This window comes from Schistocerca cancellata, chromosome 5 (genome assembly GCF_023864275.1).
Source record: "Schistocerca cancellata isolate TAMUIC-IGC-003103 chromosome 5, iqSchCanc2.1, whole genome shotgun sequence".
Lineage (NCBI taxonomy): Eukaryota > Metazoa > Arthropoda > Insecta > Orthoptera > Acrididae > Schistocerca > Schistocerca cancellata.
This window is the reverse complement of record NC_064630.1, coordinates 325,940,480-325,964,372: the sequence shown is the minus strand read 5'-3', so window position 1 is coordinate 325,964,372 and position 23,893 is coordinate 325,940,480. Positions and strand designations below refer to the sequence as shown.

Below are 23,893 nucleotides of genomic sequence, written 5' to 3'. Positions count from 1 at the left end.
GAATTCGGACGTTGGCAATTTGTTGATGCTCGTACGGTGGGAGCTTCCATAACTGAAGTGGTCCAAATGTTTGGTGTTTCAAGAGACACCATATCTAAGATTCATACCGCATACAGGGAAAGCAAAAAACATCATCCGCTAAGCGACAACATAGACGAAATTGGTGTTGAGTGATCGTGACGGATGGTCGTTGAAAATGATTGTGGCGCAAAATAAGAAGACGGCAGTTGCAGAAGTCACTGCAAAACTGAGTATCACACTTGCAAACCCTGTCAGCACCAAAACAACCAAAGAGATCTCAATAAGCGAGGAACTCAAGGGCGAGCTGGAATTCCAAAACCACTCATCAGTGATGCAATGCCCATAATAGGAAAACATGATGTGGAAGCCATAAAACCAGGGCTAAGGAGCAATGAAAGAGTGTGATTTCATTGTACAAGTCTTGTTTCTCATTGTTTCCAACTTCTGGCCGAGTTTATGTCACAAGCACGATACATGGCTGGAGTCTGATGGTGATTTGAGCAGCCATATCGTGGCATTCCTTGGGCCCCAAGGTTATTCTGCTAGGTCGCATTAATGCCAAGGATTATGTGACCATTTTGGTTGATCACGCCTGTCCAGTGGTTGTTCCCCAATGGTGATGCTGTGTTCCAAGGTAACACGGCCCAGTTCACAAAGCTCGCATCACCCAGGACTTGATTTTGTGAGCACGAGGATGAATTGTCGCATTGTCCATGTCCACCACAGTTACCAGATCTCAGTATTATAGAGCCTTTGTGGTCTACTTTCAAGAAAAGGGTATTGATCGTTATCCTTCCGTCATCAGTACAAATCGTCATACTATTTTGCAGGAGAAACGGTATAATATTTCTCTGAGAGTCATACAGGACCTGTATTTAACCATTGCAAGATGATTGGAAACAGTTTTGAATGCTGGCAGGTTTCTTACACTGCATTAGGGATGGTTATGTGTTCTGTTTTTGGTGTTTCCATATTTATATCCAGTCCCTGTAAGCTCTGCTGAGGTTCAAAAATTCGCAGGGTGATTGATACTGCTGTGAGCATAGTTCTGTCGACATTTAGCATCTTTTGTGCGTCTGGCCAAACTCTTCGGGCTATGGGAGCCTTCTGTACCATTGACAAATTTGTCTTGTGGGATGAATGTAGGTCAGTATACTGATCCAGGGGAGCCAAACATTGGGAGTAGTCCACTGAAGAAATTCAGGCAATGGGTGTAGTCCAGGTGCTCACTAGCATGCTACAGAAGGATGCCTGAAGCACAGTTAAGAGATATAGGCACAGAGCTTTAATTATCACCTCGTAAAAAATAGATTGCCGCAATGAAATTTGGCGTGTTAGTTTCTCAATATTCACCCTTCAGTACGACAGTTTTGTCTCAGTGATAAGACACCTTGGTTGTAGAGGTCTGCATTTTGTCTGTATGGGAAACATTCCCCTTCAAAAATCAGCTCCTCATCATTCTGGAAATGCCTGCCATGCAATGGTACTTCATCTGAAGAGAGAGGAAAAAGTCACTGGCCACCAAGTTAGTGGAATATGGGGATAAGGCAAAATTTGATGGCTCAAAGAAGCAGCACACATAACTGTGTCTTTGCAGAATAAGGTGGGGTGTTGTTGTGGAACAAAAACATCCCCTCCAACAGCTTCCGGCAATGATTCACCTTGAAGACCTCGCGGACCGTGTTCCAGAGACCTTTAGTGGTAATCGAGGTCCATGTCATCTTGTGCCAATTTGAAACCCACGGCGCTCGGTACCAGATGAAGCACCCAGAGTATATGGTTGGATCTCAGTGCAACTTCATACACATACACACCATCCCTGAATGTGTAAATGAATAGAGTTACAATTCTCTGTGACAGGTAGAATGGCCACGAGAGTGTATTAGTGTTGTTAACAGACCTGAAAGCATGTAAAAGGATCTGAATAGTATCAGATGTTGAGTAATCATTGTGAAGGATATGGAGATGCTGCCTACTTATGTGAGACAGTGTTATCAATACTCCGACAGAGTTTGGAAGGGAGGGCATTGTGGGTCTCCATTTAGCTTGCTGGTCAAATCGTGCAATATGCAGATTTGAAGGGCATTTGGATGTAGCAGTGGCCCAATGGTGGACTGAGGGCAGGCACACTCATCGTCAAGTTTCCAGTCAACCACATTTGAGCACCACAAGGGAGGCTTGCTCTATTGTGAACCAAGCACATTGTAATCCCGTCGCATATGCACCTGCCAACGAAGAACAAGTAATTGACTCCCTGCTCATTCTACATCATCTCTCACCATTTGTTGGAGACTAGCAGCAACCAGCCTAGGAAATAACAATCTCATGCATAAGCTACTGTTGACATCACACAACAAATGGCAGCTTTTGGAGTGGTTCTGTGATTGGGAAGCATGGACTGCTGATGAATGACATCACATTGTGTTCAGTGATGAATCATGTTCCTGCAATACCCCAGATGACCACCATCAGGCAACCTGGGGAGAAGTCCCATTTGTTGACTGTTTTGGAGAGACACAGCGATGTTATTTCTGGCATCACGATGTAAGGAGCCATTAGGTGTGACTGAAGGTCATGGCTGGCAGAGACTGTGGAAACTCTTGAAAGCACAACAATGGTACACATACATCCTGTGTCCTTATGTGTTATCTCCAGTGCTTAATTTCTAAAATTTTATATATCAGAATGCACCTCTCCAACCATTTCCAACTCCTCTTCTGGGTGCTTCAGGTTTATTGTCTGGCAGTGTGTTTATGAGTAACATTAAGACACAATATGAAATGGGATGATCACATAAAATCAGTTTAGGGAAGGTGAGTGGAAGACAGACATATTGGAAGGGTTCTGAGAAAATTCAGTGCATCTGCAAAGAAAATCACAGACACAATGCTGGTGTGATCAGTTCTGCAGTGTCTAGTGTCTGAAGTCATTGTCAAGTAGGCATGACAATAGACATGGAATGAATTCAGAGATGTGCTGCTCAGATTGTAACAGATCCATGTAGTCCATACAGAAATGCTGGGGGAATTTAAATGGAAATTATTGGAAAAAAGATGACATAACTCTGATGGTACTATATAGAGTAAATTTAAAGAACACACATTCAAAGAAGAGTGGGCAACCATTATGCTATATCCGACAAACATCTTGCATAGGGGTCATGGGAACAAGAGAGATTAATTTGTATACAGAGGCATATAGATACGCATTTTTCCCTCACTCAATACGCAGATGAAATAGGAAAGAAAACTGATAATATCAATATGTTGTACCCTCCACCATGCACATATAGTGGCTTGTGGAGCACACATATTGATGTGCATGTCATCAAACAATGCTATAGAAAGCATCAAAGTTACTGTGGAAAATGCTTACTGCTAGGCCAACTTTTTGGCAGTCAATGTGAGTTGTAACACTGACACCACAGATTACCATGTAGGTTGACTCTTCTGCTGTCATGGTGCTTAGCAGACTATACAGTGTTGTTGTGACAGGTGTCAAATCATTATATGCCATCTGGCATCCTGAGTAATGGAAAATGATTGAAACTTTCGTGGTCACTTGTTGACAAATTGAGTATTGGCTTTTGTCTTGGGATCTTTGGACGACATTGTTTAATGATTTCTCTGGCCCACGTGGCTAGCATTGTTGAAGATTCACCCCTGTTGTTGATGGCAGAATGGAGTTGAGCCCGCTTCCAGAGATTATTTATACATGCTGTGCCATTGTCTAAGGGCTTTTCCCTGATGATTACCACTGTGCTTCTCCCTTGAGGAAAACCAAACTGACCACTGTACAACCACAATTTTGGTTGCCTTAAAACTCATAACTGTGTAAAAAATTTCAATCTTTTACTTAATGCTTGAAATTGGCTACTATTAGTCACGTACTGTCATTGAACAAGAAAGATTAGGGTCTTTTCTTTCACTCACTCACTCACTCACTCACTCACTTATTTTGGCATAGTGATACATATATTCCTTGGGGAATGACCAGAGGAACTCTCACACATGTCAGCGCGACAAGTACATAAAATCTCCAGCTGTGGACTTGATACGAACCTGCCACCATTAATGGAGGATAAATCTCTGACAATGTCAGCCACGTGTGCTGGTGAAAAATCAGAAACATCATTTAACAAACATTGTTCAAAGATCCCAAGACAAAAGCCAAGAGGTCATACAACATCCTGAATATTGTCAAGTCCATTACAAGGAATCTGACATATAGTCCATCACATTTCCAGTTTTTAAAAGAAGGATGATAGTGAATAGTAACATTTGCTTGAAGTAAGTCATCATAAACTTGACTGTTACAAACATCAAACATGAGAAGCTGCACATTCATTCACAAAACTTGCAAATGCTGCCTTCTTACCTAGGTGAGGATTGTCGATTAAGGTGGCGTAGTGGTCGGACACTGACGCTACATTCAGGAGGATGGTATTTCAAACAGTATAGATACTTTTCTCAGTGTAGGAGTTTTATTATTAATTTATTGAATTAAATCTACATGGCATAAGTGTAATTTGCTTTAAGCACCATAGTGACAGTTTATTGTTAATGCAGAGTAATTGTTAAGTTTCTATAATTCCCTTGTCTTTCGGTAATGTATATCTTGAATCATTCCACATCACTGAACATTCTACTTGTTGATGGCATCTGCAAATCATGATTGAATGAATAACCAATGAATGAATTAATTAATTAGAGAAAGAAAAGACCATAATCTCCCTTCATCAATGCTGTTCCACAGCCAACAGAAGTTGACTCACAATCTGGTCAAGTCAGGTCTCAATCTCCATTAAACTCTTAAGAATTTTTACGCACTCAGCATTGTGACTGTACAATAGTTGGTTTGTTTCTCATCTTTGAGTATTCACACTGGTTCAATACATTCTTCAAAACATTACCTGGCGCAGCTCTCGACACTGGTCTATCCTGTGCAGGCCTCTTCAGTTTTGCCTAACCAGTGCAATATACATCCATTTGAACTTGCTTCCTGTAATCAGTCCTTGGTCTCCCTCTACAATTTTTAACCCCACTACCAAACTAATTCTTTGATGCCTAAGATGTGTCCCATCAACCGATCTCTTCTTTTAGCCATGTTGCGGCATACATTTCTTTCCTTGCAGGTTCAGTTCAGTTCCTCATCATTAGTAAGCTGCCCATCCAATCTTCAGATTTTTTCTGTAGCTCCATGTTTCTAAAGCTTCTATTCTCTTTGTGTCTGAACCAATTATCATCCATGTTCTTTTCTTTATAAGTCTACACTCTCTGAACTGATTATTGTCCATTTTCACTTCTGTTCTAGTCTACACTCCAGTCAAATATTTTCAAAAGCATTTTGTAACACTTAAATTTATATTTTCAGAATGTACATATCATCTCTACGTCATCCATCATCAGTTACTTTGCTGGCCAAATACTCAAAACCATCTACTACTTTTCTGTTTCACTCCCTAATACAATTCCCTCTGCATCACTTAATTTTATGATTACCTTTTGTTATCTAAAATAAACCTTCCATTTGGTGCTACAATCTGACAGATCATTTTTAACCTAATTTGTGAACTAACACTGGCTATGTCAAGCATTAGCTCCAAAACTGCTAGCAAAGTATTTACAGAGGATTCAAAATTTCCACAAGTGTCACAATATGCTGAGATTTAGGGAAAACCCACTCCTCAGTTCAAATCTGCCAACAAAGGAAGTAACCCTGCTCCTGTGTGGCTTGGCAGGTCTCCCAAAACTCAACTGATGCTCACACTAATATTGGTGACGTCAGTGCTCCTGTGTGACTTGGCAGGTCTCCCAAAACTCAACTGATGCTCACACTAATATTGGTGACGTCAGTGCCTTTCACCATTAATAAAATGTTCTGGGCTATTATGCTGTGATTGAATGGAACGTAACATCTTATCTCCATCTGTGGCAGATATTTTCAAGGGGATTGTATCTTCTTCTGTCTGATTCACACCGTGGTTTGCTGATGACTGCAGCAAAATTCCTTTACATGTGCTTCTGTACTGTGACGTGACATCACATGTTCTGAATACCAGAGTACAATTGGGAATTCAGTTCTAATATCACTTTCAAAATAACAATCTGGAGGCTGCAATGTCCCACATTTTGATATCTGAAGTTGCTCCTATTCATCACTGCCTGATACACTCTGGCAATTGTGGCTATCCTGCTTGATGCTGCACTTTCATTCACAGATAACAACTACCTCCTCTCTGATGCTATTGTGACTACACATTCATACCACTATTGACAGAAATCACTTCACCATTGGAGATGAGCTGCAGAGTAAGTAACCTCCCCTCCCTTTGTTTCTTTTTAGTTTGTGGCCCTTAGACTTGGTTAAGGGATGATTAGCAGACAGAACATGATTCGTTGCAAAATCTGACATTGTTGTGTAAAACAAAAACATGTCTCTTTATTTTACAGAACTAAAAATTCCTAAAATTTGGGTGGAAAAATCTTGCTTTGAAAGTCTAACAGGACTTACCATTTTACTTTGTTTATTGATTTTATCAGTAACACACTTCCTAGCAATGTGTAGATCCAAACATTCTCATATTAACAGTTAAATTTTAGTTGCACTATCACACTGAAGTTTGACATTGGTGTATTGCTTTTCCAAATTTATCTTTCACACTATGACAGTCCACATTAGTCTTTATTCCTCTCCAGATTTGTCTTGTCAGTAGATGACACTGACTAAGGATGAGGCTACTGTTTTGCACATTCTTTTCAAATAAACTAAATAATCATTCACTATGGCTCTTTCATTTGATGAAAAATTTCCCTACTCATATTCCATTACAAACTTTTCAAATAACTTATGTGTGGCTCAACAGCTTGTAACCTCTCCACGCAAAACCCAAACAACTCCTACCTTGCATTCAGGTGTGTGACGTGACAACCTACTACACAGGTACCCCTCTATGGTTTCGGTGTGATTCGTAGCATTTGAGCGTTGTTGAGTGCAATGGCAAGGCTATATCACTATGTCCCTGCCAGAAAGAGGCATGCTCGGTTCCCAAAGCTCCAGAGAACCAGTGATGCTTAATGGGTACAGTTTACTATGTCATACTGCTGTCAATTGTAGAATCCCTTACAACTGATGAAATGTACAACAAAGTTTGATGAACAGTTATGTCTGATGCATGCACATCAGATTTAGGGAAAACCCACTCCTCAGTTCAAATCTGCCAACAAAGGAAGTAACCCTGCTCCTGTGTGGCTTGCCAGGTCTCCCAAAACTCAACATGCATGCACATCAGTCCACAGTATTGTGTAAAGTGATTATAAATTTTGCAAGTGACTCACCTTGAGAATGGCTGTATGGTTGTCAGCTGAGTTAATAATATCACAGCTGTACACCTGAAAAATAATGGAACAGTACCCTTGCGTGATGCCTAGGGTGTAGCAAACACTTCCTTATGATCCTAGCTGACAATTGTTGGAAGATATCAAATGAACGGAGATACAAAAGTAAATTAAAACAGTAACATACCAGCCACATCTACATACTATGTAAATATTTGTGTACTAGGTTTTCAAATCTTTATTAGCATTTGATAAATCAATTATCATTGCAAATACTGTATATAATAATTTGAAGAAAGGGGAAAGTGAAATTACAGTGCTGGGTGTTGTGTGCTGTCCTTAGGTTAGTTAGGTTTAAGTAGTTCTAAGTTCTAGGGGACTGATGACCATAGATGTTAAGTACCATAGTGCTCAGAGCCATTTGAACCATTTTTTTTGAAATTACAGTGGGCACAATCATGCTCACATGTATGTAGTCAGCAGCATGCAAAAATATAGGCCATATTTCCACTGAAAAAGTTTTGTTTCAGTAAAGTGAAAGCCATATGGTACCAAAAAATGCTTGTCAACACTTCAGTTGATGGAATGCAACTGAAGTACAGAAATAACAATGCACTTTTTGTGCAAACTGTTGAGTATGGCCGGCACTTGGATGGGTAACCATCCAGGCCACCGACGCACTATTCCCATTTTTCGGGGTGCACTCAGCCTCGTGATGCCAATTGAGGAGCTACTCAACCGAATAGCAGTGGCTCCGGTAAAAAAAAAAATCATCATGACTGGGGGAGCAATGTGCTGACCACATGCCCCTCCTATCCACATCCTCAGCTGAGGATGACACGGTGGTCGGATAGTCCCGATGGGCCACTTGTGGCCTGAAGACGGAGTGCTTTTGTGCAACAAAGGGCAGGTTCAGTTTAAGAGCAGCAGTGTTAAAACTCTGACTGTTTTATAACTGATTTAATACCAGTAGTCACCATATTTTAAAAGAATCTAACATAGTCGTATGTTGTGTAAATGTCAGGACTGCGATTGCCAAACAGAAAGAGAAGTGGCTGTATGCATCAAACAATACAAATGACAAAATAATCATGTGAGTTGTTTGTTCTGCCATAACTCATTTGAAAATACAGCTTATTGTTGTTAATAGGCATGTATTGTATGTGCGACATGAATTTAGTGTCTCACAATAATTAAAAAATGTATTTATGTACCTTCGTGTTGCAGTTATGTATACCCAACAATGGATGAACTAGCGGAGCAGCTAAACTTCGTGATGTCACACTTTGGCCTCAAGTCATTCATTGGTTTTGGTGTTGGTGCTGGAGCCAATGTACTATGCAGGTTTGCCCTGAATCACCCTGAAAAGGTTAGTTCATCAATAATTCTCAGAATGCTAGTTATGTATTGTATTTTCATAGATAAAATGTTTTACTGGTGTTGTAATATCGCAGTTCTCAGTAAATCGTAACTGTCCAGATACTCTCTTAATAATGCATGCTGATATTTTATATTTATTGGGTATGTCTGTGTGAAGTCCAGAAAAAATAGAGCAGAAGATAATACATCAAATAGAAAATGGAGTTTTAATGCAAACACATTAAAAAAAAAAACTAACCATTTTTTAAGTTTGTTAATTTCACAGTTTATTTCCTACTTCCTTCCTACTGTAATTGTATGTCTCTCAGCTCTCATCACCACAATCATCATCGTAATTACTACTTGTCGTTATTACCGGCAGCAGCTGCAGCGGTACAAGTACTGCCACTATTAACTTTATTAGTTCATAGTAAATATTATTTACTCACATTGCCACTTCTGGCACTCAAATAATTTTAACACTATTTTTAACAATAAAATTGTTATTTTTTAGGAAAATGTGATGTAAAAAAGGTGGTGTATGTGTGAAACTCTGGTCCGAAGTAAGGGAAGGCCTTATGGCCCTAATTAGATCAGGTTAAATAAATAAATAAGTAAAAACACAATCCAGGAAGAGGAAACAGGCTTGAAATGCATACAGTACAAAATAAATAATGATTAAGAGAACACAGAGTGGTTATTAAGGAAAAAATAGGTTTAGAGGTATGAAATTTTCACTCTGCAGTGGAGTGTGTGCTGATATGAAACTTTCTGGAAGATTACAACTGTGTTCCCGACAGAGACTTGAACTTTGAGACCTTTGCCTTTTGCTGAGTACCCAAGCACGACTCATGACCTGCCATCACAGCTCTAATTCTGCCGGTACCTTGTGTCCTGTAAATCGGGAATCTCTTTTGTTATATCTTGTTTCATTACAAATCCCTGAAGGGATAGAGAACCCCTTCTGAATTGTAGAGGACACAGTGTAATTCATTACATAATTTTCATACTATTCGAGAAGTGATTTTCCCTGATTCCAATAAATCTCTCATTTAACTGGTTGTAGCATTACATGGCTGATTGCAATGAGACAATACTCATTTATATAAAAATGGAAATTTTTTACTTTTGCCCCCTCCGTCCCCCCACATAAATTTCTGTGGATGCCCATGCCTGTAGACTCTCCTTCTTGATGGTATCTACAGAATATTACAAATTAATGAATGAGTGAGTCATTCTTAATGGTATTTTTAGATTTTGGAAGTAAATAGGAGAAAAAAGGAAACATGAATAGTGAAGTAGAGATTGAATGAGTGTGCAGCAAGTTTAGTGCAACAAATAAAAATAGTAAACTACAACATTGATTGTGAAACACTTAGTATTTGACTTGTCATTTCACCAAAACACCAATTAGGTGACACTAAAAAGATAATCTGAATCCCTTGTATAGTTTTTTCTTTTAACCAAGTATATGTTCAAACCTCTAAAAGTTTGTGTTCACATATCCGTCAGCCTTCCCGCTTCCTACATTCATTATATGTTATTGGCCCTTTATGTTCATACTTTCTCATTTTTACAGGTGGAAGCACTTTGTTTGGTTAATTGTGTATCGACTCAAGCAGGCTGGATTGAATGGGGGTATCAAAAACTGAATGCTCGTCATCTTCGCTCAAAAGGAATGACACAGGGTGTACTTGATTACCTTATGTGGCATCATTTTGGAAGAGTAAGTTCATCATTCTAAAGGATAGTGTAGCATTTATTATAAATCAAAATAAAGTAGCTGCAACCGAGAAAAAGAGTAATCTATTCATCCAAAAGACAAATGATTTGTTATAATTACAGATTGGTATGAATTCAAAGTAATGTAAACTGGCAGGCTGGGTGATGATAGTGTAGTGCTTTCATTCACAAATGTGTTGCAAAGGTGGAAGTTGCTAACCAACAGTTACTCTTCCATTTACTTTTTGTAAACCAGGCTGTACTGCAGTACAGATTCTATGTACGCTGAATAAAATGATCACTGAAAGTTAACAAAACACCGGTAGCATTATTCCTTTCTTAGGTAGTGATTATATTACTGCAACAATAACTGTTACTGGGAGTAGGCAGCACATTACAAAAAGATACAAATTATAATGTTGAGCTGCTTCAGAAATATAATGGTATTATTATGCCAACTTAGATTGCACATAATTACGTGAATCAGATAGAATATTTGCTGTTACTTCATACGACCAATGTACCAACAAAGAATTTTATAATGTGAGAAATGAATATGTGTAAAGTATTCTTTAATAACTCAGGGAAGCTGTACAAAAATATATCTGTTGTCTCATATAGTTCTCCAAGTTTTTAATTATTAACTACCAAATACATTACCAATGCTTAGAAAATGTTGTAAGTTATATAGAATCACCAATTTTAAACACGTAAAACTAGAGTTACTGTTGAGTTATTATTAGTTGATTGTTAAGTATTCAAACTATCAAGTTGCTTATGCTATAACTTATAAGTGCTTTACTAATAAGGTTCACCATGAGTCTGTATTTTTGCCTCTATTCTTATCATACTGGACCATCTAAAGCTCAGTTGTCAAATTTATGTATCTCATATCCCAATTTAAGTTCCAGGCTACATTAATTTCTCATATTTTTGTCAAAGAAAATTTAATCCAGCCTTTTGGATTGCTGTGTCTGTTACATTAGTGAAACAAGAAGAAATAATTGCTTTCACTGTTTTAAAAATTCAGAGTGGGAATAAAAGTGTTTAGTATAATGACAGGGATATAACACACAGGACTTCCAGACATTATATAAATACAGTACCATAATTTAATGGAAAACTCCATGTACATGCCAAGGGAGGGGGAGAAAAAGAGAGAGCTATAGATTAGTTATTAGTTTAATGACTATAATAGAATATGTGGAAGGTCCTTGCCTTTGTGTGGTGTAGTATCAAAAAGTGATTAATTTTAAAATTTCAGGGTACAGAAGAACGTAATCATGACTTGACACAAGTATATCGTAGTTACTTTGAACATCGTGTCAACCCTGTGAACTTGGCATTGTTCATTGATAGCTACATTCGCCGCACAGACCTCAACATTGTACGTGAACTTGACCCAGCTCGCAAGAAGGAGACGCGCACACTGTCAATGCCTGTCATGAACATCACAGGTGCTCTTTCACCCCATGTGGAAGACACTGTCACACTTAATGGAAGACTGGATCCAACTAACTCCTCTTGGATGAAGGTAGTCACTCTGTACCATCACATATTTTGTGGAAGACATTAACACTGGTAGTTAATAGTTTGATGCTAAAGTATAGCCTACAATATAACAATAGAGAGAAACTCTTTAATGCTTCATCCATTTATTTAATTTCACATACAGTACACATACATCAGTAGCCTGAAATAAATTGCTGGGAATATAAATGACTCACTACCTGTGTACACACACAAAGAGAAAAAGTGTTATCCCAGAAAAGTCCTGTTACTATATTCTAGACAGACAAGTTATAAGCATTGCCTGCATAAAACTCCCATTCATCTTTAATTATAATTATTATGTCCTACCCCACCACTGTCCTGCCCTTCTCATCTTACCAGCACTAAAATTTCTGGGATCAATTAAAATCAAACAACTCTTTTATTTTTCATGTAATTGAGTGTGCCTAGAGGTGAACTCTCCTGTACTTGGTGACATTTTCTTCATATCAGATTTTCAGTTTTCAAGTCTCAGAATGACTTCAAAAATAATTTATCAAATAGGCCTATTGACCTAGTCAACATGAGACTCAGTGATCATCACTGCACTTTCATTAAAACTGCTACAGTACAGTCTAGGTTGCTTAACCTCTCTTTGCTCATATTCAGTGTGCCAGAAATCTGCACACATATTCTGATACAAATTATCTTGTTGCAAGGTATACCCATACACAAGATACAGTTCACTAATAGACCATTCTATAATTGGGAAATCACTGTAGCGCTGTCTGCATGATTACAATAATAATCATAATTCTTGTGCTAATAAGGATGATGTGCCCAAAGCTAACTTACATGACTCATTCTATTACTGTAATAATAATTTCAAATTTCCATTTGTTAATAAGTTTACGAAACTGGTAGTCAGAAATTTTTATCATAATTTATTTTATATGAGGCACTGGGAACCATAAGGGTCCAAAGCACAGATGCAAGTTTTGAGAAAAAATAGATTTTTGTGAAAATCAATCTTGTAGACAAACTGGTGGTCTCAAGGTCTGACTTGTTTTTTAATCATGTCCCAACAATCTATATTTCCCAAGAAAAAATAGTGTACCCATTTAGGGTTATGTGTATTATTAATGTTAATCACAAAATTTCTATTTATAAACTAGTGATAATAGTATTTTTGACAGCTGTAAAGTGTGTAATTAATGTGAAACTAAAATCACAATATAAGAACAGATATTAAATGCACAGTACACACAATTATGATCTATTCTAACACTTCATGGACCTCATTATCACCAATTTCATTAAGTATGTTTTGTGCATGAAGTTTAGATAAAACTGCCAAAATACCTCCAATTACAAAGTACTACTTCATGCATGCTGTAGACACTAAATTATGTTGGAAACCTTAGATAACAAATGAGTAGCACAGAGCAACAAAATTGTTCTTTGTGCTTTGGGCCCATATCAAAGTGAATATCAGAGAAATCCGTGAGACACCTTTTCATTTGTATGTACGATGTGGGCCTACAGCATTGGCAAAACTGGTTTGCCATAAGATTAACAGATGCTACATTCTCAAATTTGACAATGGGTTGCTTTACGCCCTTGTGATTCTCAGCACCTCATATAATATTCTGTCTCGCTGTAACTAATGCTTTTTATGATTTGACTTAGAATAATAGGTTAGTGAGCAGAGGAATGCTGATTTCTTTTCCATGCTTCTACAATGAAGCCAGTTCTTTGTGTGTAATTATCCAGCTAATAATAAAACATTCTGTGTTACTTTGAACTTATTTGATTATATCATACTTATATGCAAATTGAAATTTTTACTATCAAATGTAGTTGTTAAAAGTTCTCATTCCTGTCATCTACATCTTTACTTTTTGGTAGTAAAATAGCATGACTATTTATTTATCATTTTCAGTTGTCCAAGAAAATTTATTTAATTAATTTATGTAACTGATTACAGCACAGTAAGTTTGATTTATATCTATACAATCAAACTTTATCATTGTTGAGAAACACTTTTGAAACACACTTAATTGCTTTGTAGTTATATATGCTCCTGAATGTATGTAGTCTTTTATTGTTTGGCTGCTTATCTTATAGTGAGCAGAGCATCCCACCACACTTTTCTTCATAGATTTGTTATAACTGGATTATTATTTGAACATGCCTTTGACTATGCTCATGAACTTCATTAAGATTAAACTTATAATTTCAAGATTTTATATTTATTAGTAGAATCATGTAATGCAATTTGATTAATGATAATTATAAATTTTACTACCATTTTGGAAATGCTTATTTAAAATCACCACATTTCATCCTATTTCTGCTGCTGAACTTCATATACTTGCTATATTAATGGGGACGAAACAGAAAATTATTTTTATCTGACTGCCACAAGTCTGAGCCTATAAGTTGAATTAATAGTTAAAAGTGGTTTTGTAACTGTATTTGATATGAGTTCCACACACTTGAACAGTATTCTAGGATGAACAGGATGATTGTTTTGTAAGCAATCTCTTTTGTAGGCTACTGCTTTTTTTTTCAACATCTTACTAGTGAACCAAAGTCTGCCACATGCTTTACCTATAATTGAGCCTATATGATCATTACTACACTCCTGGAAATGGAAAAAAGAACACATTGACACCGGTGTGTCAGACCCACCATACTTGCTCCGGACACTGCGAGAGGGCTGTACAAGCAATGATCACACGCACGGCACAGCGGACACACCAGGAACCGCGGTGTTGGCCGTCGAATGGCGCTAGCTGCGCAGCATTTGTGCACCGCCGCCGTCAATGTCAGCCAGTTTGCCGTGGCATACGGAGCTCCATCGCAGTCTTTAACACTGGTAGCATGCCGCAACAGCGTGGACGTGAACCGTATGTGCAGTTGACGGACTTTGAGCGAGGGCGTATAGTGGGCATGCGGGAGGCCGGGTGGACGTACCGCCGAATTGCTCAACACGTGGGGCGTGAGGTCTCCACAGTACATCGATGTTGTTGCCAGTGGTCGGCGGAAGGTGCACGTGCCCGTCGACCTGGGACCGGACCGCAGCGACGCACGGATGCACGCCAAGACCGTAGGATCCTACGCAGTGCCGTAGGGGACCGCACCGCCACTTCCCAGCAAATTAGGGACACTGTTGCTCCTGGGGTATCGGCGAGGACCATTCGCAACCGTCTCCATGAAGCTGGGCTACGGTCCCGCACACCGTTAGGCTGTCTTCCGCTCACGCCCCAACATCGTGCAGCCCGCCTCCAGTGGTGTCGCGACAGGCGTGAATGGAGGGACGAATGGAGACGTGTCATCTTCAGCGATGAGAGTCGCTTCTGCCTTTGTGCCAATGATGGTCGTATGCGTGTTTGGCGCCGTGCAGGTGAGCGCCAGAATCAGGACTGCATACGACCGAGGCATACAGGGCCAACACCCGGCATCATGGTGTGGGGAGCGATCTCCTACACTGGCCGTACACCACTGTTGATCGTCGAGGAGACACTGAATAGTGCACGGTACATCCAAACCGTCATCGAACCCATCGTTCTACCATTCCTAGACCGGCAAGGGAACTTGCTGTTCCAACAGGACAATGCACGTCCGCATGTATCCCGTGCCACCCAACGTGCTCTAGAAGGTGTAAGTCAACTACCCTGGCCAGCAAGATCTCCGGATCTGTCCCCCATTGAGCATGTTTGGGACTGGATGAAGCGTCGTCTCACACGGTCTGCACGTCCAGCACGAACGCTGGTCCAACTGAGGCGCCAGGTGGAAATGGCATGGCAAGCCGTTCCACAGGACTGCATCCAGCGTCTCTACGATCGTCTCCATGGGAGAATAGCAGCCTGCATTGCTGCGAAAGGTGGATATACACTGTACTAGTGCCGACATTGTGCATGCTCTGTTGCCTGTGCCTGTGGTTCTGTCAGTGTGATCATGTGATGTATCTGACCCCAGGAATGTGTCAATAAAGTTTCCCCTTCCTGGGACAATGAATTCACGGTGTTCTTATTTCAGTTTCCAGGAGTGTATTTCATATTCCCACAAACTGTTCACCCAGATATTTATAGAAGTTGACTGATTACAAGAGTGGCTCATTTATGTTGTAGTCGTACTACATTTTGTTTTTTGTGAAGTGTCACAGTTTAATTTATCTGGACACTTAAAACAAGTTGGGAATCTTTGTATCACTTCCATATCTTTCCAAGATCTGATTGGACATGTATGCAGCTTTTTTCAGGTATTACATTATTATAGCTAACTGCATCATACGAAAAATTCTTAAATTGTTGTTAATATTTCCCATCAGACCATTAATGTATAATATGAACAGCAAGGGTTCCAACACATTTCCCTGGGTATGCCTGAAATTACTTCTGCATCTTCTGTGACTATCTATCCAAGATAACACACTGCATCCTCTCTAGTAAGACATCTGAAATTTAATTTGATACCTTTTACAGTTTTCATTTTGTCAATAAGTGTTGCCATGTTACTGGGTCAAATGTTTTTCGAAGTCAAGGAATACTGAATGCATCTGATTACCTTCATTCTTGGTTTTTAGAATGCCGTGCAAGGAAAGCATGAGTTTGGTTTGAAATGACTGACATTTTCATAGTATGTGCTAATTAGCCTGGAAGAGGAACCCCATTGATTAACTCTACATAGTGCTTTGTTGCACCATTGCCGAAGAGCAATTACCATCATTATCACATTACAGCTGCCTCCAAATCTGAAAAGTCTCTTATATTTTGCATGTACTTGTCATATTTGGCAGCTAACTTTTAGAAAAGATGTAAATGTGAATTTATTTATTCATTGCTAGCTACTCTTTACAGTCAGGTGTCACACAAGCTTGAATCTGACAATATTTTGCAACTTTCTTTCTCATGATGCTTTGTAAAATGAACATGGGGTTGTCCTTCACATTAGGGGGGAGGGGGGGGGGGATTAGATGGAAGAGTGAATCAATGAATGAATTTAATTTGGTGGCCAACGATTCTGAAGTGTTGATATTTCTGCAACTAATGAATTTCATTTCCACCACTATTTTTATTTGCCTTTTTATTTATAGGTGGGGTCATGAACGATGATGGTTGAGATAAGCCTTGTTATGTGCACCTACATTGCACATTCTTCAACAGCCATTGAGCATTCAGTAGGGTTCAGAGTGCTCTGCTGCGAATTTTGCGGCCAATACGAACATTAAATGGGATTGTAGCAAATTATTTAGTAAATTTTTGTTCCATTTGTTGTGAGTTGTCACTGATGTTAGTGGTAAGCGACAAATTCTATGTAAGCAAGTGAAAGACATAATGTGCAGAATGCACGCCTCCTTCAAGTGCAAAGCACATATAACACCTACCACATCTGTTACTTGGAACCGGCAACACTGCAATCCCCATCAGTGCCTCAATCTGGGTGAACTGCCATCATTCATGTGTTGGACAGTAGTAATGCTAAAGGTCAATTTTTTTTACCCCTGAGTTGCTCTCTTGCTTTGAATGTGTTAGAATTTTTCAAAATTATAAACCGAAGGATTTTAGAGAATTATCAGGCTAATAAATTATTTTATAAACATCAGACAATTTTTGTTAAAGACTATTTTTATATGAAATCAAAAAAAGATAGAAAGATCTACTTATCAGACAGCTGCAGATATACAAACCAACAAAAATATAGCAGTAAGGCTTTGAATCAGCTTTGAATCAGCTGTTGCTTGCCTGACAGAAGATGGGAATGGAATGGAGTATTAAGTCCATGTTCCACTAACCTGAGTCAGTTCTGTGTTTAATTGCTGAAGAGTAGAATTTCATCTAGCATTGAACCTCCACTTTTCCAGCTTGTTTCTGATTAAAAATCAAGCATTTTCTATCAATTTTTGTTTCTGTGTTAGTTTACTACAATTTTTCAGGCATAACGTTTCTGTGCTTATTTGGCTGTAATTTCTTTTTTGTGATGCTTATTTTTCAAGGTGAATTGGCAAATAAATTCATTGTACTCTTCAGTCACTGTTATGTCATCTAAATTGAGCATACTAAGAGTCCGTAGAATGACGTATTTAGATGTCATGTGTAGTCTTTTGCTATCACAGATGTGAGAAACTTTGACTAACCCTCAAATATGTACTTCAGTGACAACATTTCTCTTCTATGTTGACAGATACAAGACTGTGGAATGGTGTTAGAAGAACAACCGGGGAAGGTCAGTGAAGCATTCCGTCTGTTCCTTCAGGGGCAGGGATATGGTAAGTGATGGGAGCAAATTTCACACCCATTAACCTTCAGCTAGTCAAAATACCTTTATGGACTACCTTTATTTTTTAAATGTAAACTACATGAATCCACAGAATCCAGATCTTTGTTTATTCCTTAGTTCTTTCTGCCTGTCAGCTGAAGTTTACATGCAGTTTGTATGTGAACAGTGTGTATATCAGCTTGAGATCTTGTATACCAGAAGAATTTATTATCATGGCAGTCATTTGGTGTGACAGTCAAATAACGATATTCTGTTGTGAGAAATTATAAAATTATCTATGTTCTCAGAATACTCGAAATTGCAGTCACAGAAAATAATAACACTGAGAGCTATAAATTTGAAACTTAACTGCAACAGAGAGGGTGAAAGTGGCATATTATTGTTTTATGTAGTGAGACTAAAAAAAGTAATGTCATACAATTATAAAAAAGACCCTAAATCATAGTTTAGCTTCTAGTCTGTTTATACAAAATAAACTGAATGCTGGTACTCCAGAGGCAAAAAATATTTAAATTAAAGCACTTACCAACAAACTGTCAGGAACCCACTAATAGTGAAGAAGACGTTATTCTCAGTCACACACCATAAACAAGTTTCAGATGGAAAAATCAAACTGACAAATATAGTATAGAGATGAACATGTACTGTTAGAAATTTAATTCATTTGAAATTTTCTGTCACGCATTTACCAGCTGCAGTATTTAACAGCCAATAATTATCGAAATGATTAACACAAAGTAGAGAAACATGTCTGAAATATGTTATTTCCCACATGAAAGTGAAAATGTACATATTATACATATATCATCACTGAGACAACCCTTACTTAAAGTTAACTTACACTGATATTGATTTTAAATTTAGAAACATTATTATTAATTTTTTTAAAATTCAACCAGTTTAATCCCCTGTTATGAACCTGCTTCCTGAAGTATACCAAACTGCTCCCTTCACATGGTGGTCATTTCTTTAACAATCATATATTCATTTAAATTTCTGCTTTGCTAATACCAGAAATGTCAGTAATAATATTTGCATTTGCATACCTCAGGCTTTTTTCTCTTAAAATTTCACTTCTAAAAATCTTGAAAAGTTGTCACATGTCAGTCCTTTTTACAGTGTGGCTCTTTCTCTTGAGACAGGCAAATAGGCAAATAGCAAACCTTTTGATCACATTTCTGGAAATTCTATTGTGATAATTTTCTCCTGTTTGTCTTTGTGAATATTCATATTATGTTATTCTCTATGTTTGCCTGAGTTGCTGCTGTTTCTTGCTGGATATGTGTTACAGATTGACAGTTGCCTCTTTCACAATAAGAATAACAAATAGGCTGTGTCATGTTTTACCATATGTTTTGGTCTTATATCCTCATTTAGTAGTCTCAGTGTCTGCAGTTGCAGGAACATTGCAGTTTCTCCTCCTTTTGCCTTATCATTTAATTTCTTTCTTTACATAATTACTTTAGGGAAGCAGAAATCTTTTCTCTAGATTCAGGTTTGAATAGTACTGTATGTTGTAATGGTGTCTTCCACTTTTCCCACCTCCTTTCCTCATGCCTTCTTACTGGTGTTGATATACCTTGTATACCTTTCAGAGGAGTTATGACCATATCTGTTCATGTTACAATTAAAACTTGTTCATTGAGTTGCTTCAGTGCTGTTGAAAATTTAAAATGTTTATTCTGATCCTATATTTATGTAATGATAGAGTGTTTGAAACTGGGAAGTTCCTTGTGTACTGATCACACTTAATTCTTCAGATCTGTTTACATAAAATGTAAATTTTTGAATGAGTAACTGTTTTTATATTTATTAATAATTATAACTGGACTATGTAAGGTGTAATATTTAAGAATGCACTGATTTTTGCATTTAACACTACAGTGGAGCCAACATTATATAGAATATTCTAAATATGTAAGTAATTGATACACTATTATTTTGTAATTTCTATTTTGTTTAAGTGCAAGTACTTTGTAGCATGCAAAACTGATATGTATTGTGTAAAGGATATGTTTGTAATGGTAAGCTGCTTTCAATAAAATATTAATAAATCTTAATCTTCTAACTCACAGCACTACTGTTACTTGTGCTCTGTTTAGTTAGGTTCCATAATGCTGGTTTTACAACGGAAGGGAATCACTATTTCTTGAGCATGAAAGAAGGTCCTCAATATCTTTTAAAATGGTATTATCTCTCTCTTGCCTTCTGAATCTGTATTATTCTTTGTGAATGAGAAATAATAAGGATATTCATGTTAACTTCTTAAAATAAATTCCAGACTACCCATACAAATGAATATAGTATACGGTGTATAATTATCTCTATTACCATCTCTTCTTGAAGGTTTTTTTTTAATAGTAGTAAAAAGTGTATTGATGTGTAGATACATAACAAGTGTGATTTATACTACATTAATGAGTGATACTACATTAATTAATGAATGAATGGTGGACCATAGATGTTGCTCTGAATTGCTACATTCTGAAATGCTTCATGAGAAAATAAATATGAAGCCTATGAAAATAAATTGCTGAAATGAAAGGTGAAAGAATTTTATCAGTGGGTTACAGCAATTATCAGTATGCAGAAGGAATAAAAAATTCCTAGGAATATTGAAGACACAATGTTTTGAAAATGCATTTTGTACAATAAATTCCCTTCTTGAGTCCTTATATGGGTTTCAATGCGGCATTTGCACCATTACCAATTTCTGTTATATTTTCCCTTCATGGGTTCTTATATGGGTTTCAATTTGCCATTTGCACCACTATCAATTTCTCTTATACACTCCTGGAAATGGAAAAAAGAACACATAGACACCGGTGTGTCAGACCCACCATACTTGCTCCGGACACTGCGAGAGGGCTGTACAAGCAATGATCACACGCACGGCACAGAGGACACACCAGGAACCGCGGTGTTGGCCGTCGAATGGCGCTAGCTGCGCAGCATTTGTGCACCGCCGCCGTCAGTGTCAGCCAGTTTGCCGTGGCATACGGAGCTCCATCGCAGTCTTTAACACTGGTAGCATGCCGCGACAGCGTGGACGTAAACCGTATGTGCAGTTGACGGACTTTGAGCGAGGGCGTATAGTGGGCATGCGGGAGGCCGGGTGGACGTACCGCCGAATTGCTCAACACGTGGGGCGTGAGGTCTCCACAGTACATCGATGTTGTCGCCAGTGGTCGGCGGAAGGTGCACGTGCCCGTCGACCTGGGACTGGACCGCAGCGACGCACGGATGCACGCCAAGACCGTAGGATCCTACGCAGTGCCGTAGGGGACCGCACCGCCACTTCCCAGCAAATTAGGGACACTGTTGCTCCTGGGGTATCGGCGAGGACCATTCGCAACCGTCTCCATGAAGCTGGGCTACGGTCCCGCACACCGTTAGGCCGTCTTCCGCTCACGCCCCAACATCGTGCAGCCCGCCTCCAGTGGTGTCGCGACAGGCGTGAATGGAGGGACGAATGGAGACGTGTCGTCTTCAGTGATGAGAGTCGCTTCTGCCTTTGTGCCAATGATGGTCGTATGCGTGTTTGGCGCCGTGCAGGTGAGTGCCACAATCGGGACTGCATACGACCGAGGCACACAGGGCCAACACCCGGCATCATGGTGTGGGGAGCGATCTCCTACACTGGCCGTACACCACTGGTGATCGTCGAGGGGACACTGAATAGTGCACGGTACATCCAAACCGTCATCGAACCCATCGTTCTAGCATTCCTAGACCGGCAAGGGAACTTGCTGTTCCAACAGGACAATGCACGTCCGCATGTGTCCCGTACCACCCAACATGCTCTAGAAGGTGTAAGTCAACTACCCTGGCCAGCAAGATCTCCGGATCTGTCCCCCATTGAGCATGTTTGGGACTGGATGAAGCGTCGTCTCACGTGGTCTGCACGTCCAGCACGAACGCTGGTCCAACTGAGGTGCCAGGTGGAAATGGCATGGCAAGCCGTTCCACAGGACTACATCCAGCATCTCTACGTCGTCTCCATGGGAGAATAGCAGCCTGCATTGCTGCGAAAGGTGGATATACACTGTACTAGTGCCTACATTGTGCATGCTCTGTTGCCTGTGTGTATGTGCCTGTGGTTCTGTCTGTGTGATCATGTGATGTATCTGACCCCAGGAATGTGTCAATAAAGTTTCCCCTTCCTGGGACAATGAATTCACGGTGTTCTTATTTCAATTTCCAGGAGTGTATTTTCTGGGTATTTTGAGGTAAGAGACCCATGCTCTCTGAAGGTTCATTATAGAGTAACTGCATTTCATTTGATTTCTTACCTTAATTACTATGTCTGTGTTGCAATAAAAATATTTGCACAATGCTTCAAAGGTCAGTAGTATGCACTGTGTCTCTTGTTTAGAAAAAGACTTGTTTCATTCATTCACAGTACTTCCTGTTGACAACAGCTATGACCACTTTCCTTGTCACCTTTAGGCTTATGTTCAGTACAGCCTGAGTATGCAGGGTTAGTTGTACATTAAGACTGATGCACAGCAGTGTGGGTAGGTCTACTGCTCAAGATCGAGGTGATGTACACCTTGTGTATGGCTTCATTGAATGCAACTGAGGATCAGTGCAACAGTTATACTGAGCTGATCACAAAGAAATGGCAATGACATCTTAGTGCTTTTATATCTGTACCTAGGTGCCTTTAAGAAAATAGATATTTGTGTATTGCTTTCTCACTGTTACAAAGGCATTTTCAAAGAAAAATTGTAACTGGGATAATAAACCAAATGAATCATCATTGCACTATTACTCTGTATTGAGCCACCAAAATGCTCAGAAAAAATTCATGAACAAACTTCAAAATTTTGTCAGTGGTGTTAGGGTTTATCCTGTGATGCATCAGTAAATTGCTAGTATACACATAATTGAGTGGATTCCTCTACAGAGCATGAATAACACCTTTTGTTCACAGTGTTATCTGCATACAATTGAATTTTTTCTACAAAGCTACAAGTCCTGGTTCATATTATTTGTAAAGCTCCACTGTTTTTGATTCCAGTATTGCTCACTAGAACATCAGGAATGTATACATTGTCTGATTTATGCAATTTCTATCTCTGGTTGAAGTGCGGTGATTTAGTGTTGATGTGACTGTGGTAGCACTTTATAATTTGTTGAGCACTGTAATGAAGCAAATATTTAAATTGATTAAATTGTGGGAAGCACTCTTCTTTTAGCCCAGTATTTGTTTTGTAATGGTACACTTAAACACAGTTATTGTCAGGCACATTTGAGAATGTGTTTGTTCATCTTACTTTCATCTCAAAGCAGGGGTATTACAGAGATGAAAGATTAATCACACATATTAAGATGCAACAAATTTAATATAGACTAGTGTATAGTGTGATGTAATAAGCCCAATACTTCTGAAGTTACAGTGGCAGGAAAATGTCATATGTGATAAAGAAAACTGTAAGAGAGATTATTGAAGACTGAGGAAGATCACCTCAAAAAACTTTCATTGATTGAGATTTGCATGACAGTTTTTCAAACAAAATAAGCATTCAGGTAGCAAACAATTAGGTCATTGCTGCAATGTATTCATATAAACTTCTAACTGATGAAGCCAGTGCCATTGTGAATAACATACTGTAACTTGAGCAGTGACCAATAGTAGCAAACTATTGTTGATTGGGAGAGGGGGAACAGGACAG

At 38.9% G+C, this 23,893-nt stretch overlaps 1 protein-coding gene across 7 annotated transcripts in view; it reads left to right on the top strand.

The window, feature by feature from the left end:
* LOC126188175 (protein NDRG3) overlaps nucleotides 1-23,893 on the top strand; it is a 491,060-nt gene that overhangs the window by 419,041 nt on the left and 48,126 nt on the right. For all 7 annotated transcript variants that reach the window (XM_049929694.1, XM_049929691.1, XM_049929690.1 and 4 more), the window contains 4 exons: nucleotides 8,586-8,727; nucleotides 10,297-10,443; nucleotides 11,704-11,973; nucleotides 18,120-18,204. In XM_049929694.1, coding sequence (XP_049785651.1) covers nucleotides 8,586-8,727; nucleotides 10,297-10,443; nucleotides 11,704-11,973; nucleotides 18,120-18,204 — 644 coding nt within the window. The remainder of the gene's footprint in view (nucleotides 1-8,585; nucleotides 8,728-10,296; nucleotides 10,444-11,703; nucleotides 11,974-18,119; nucleotides 18,205-23,893) is intronic.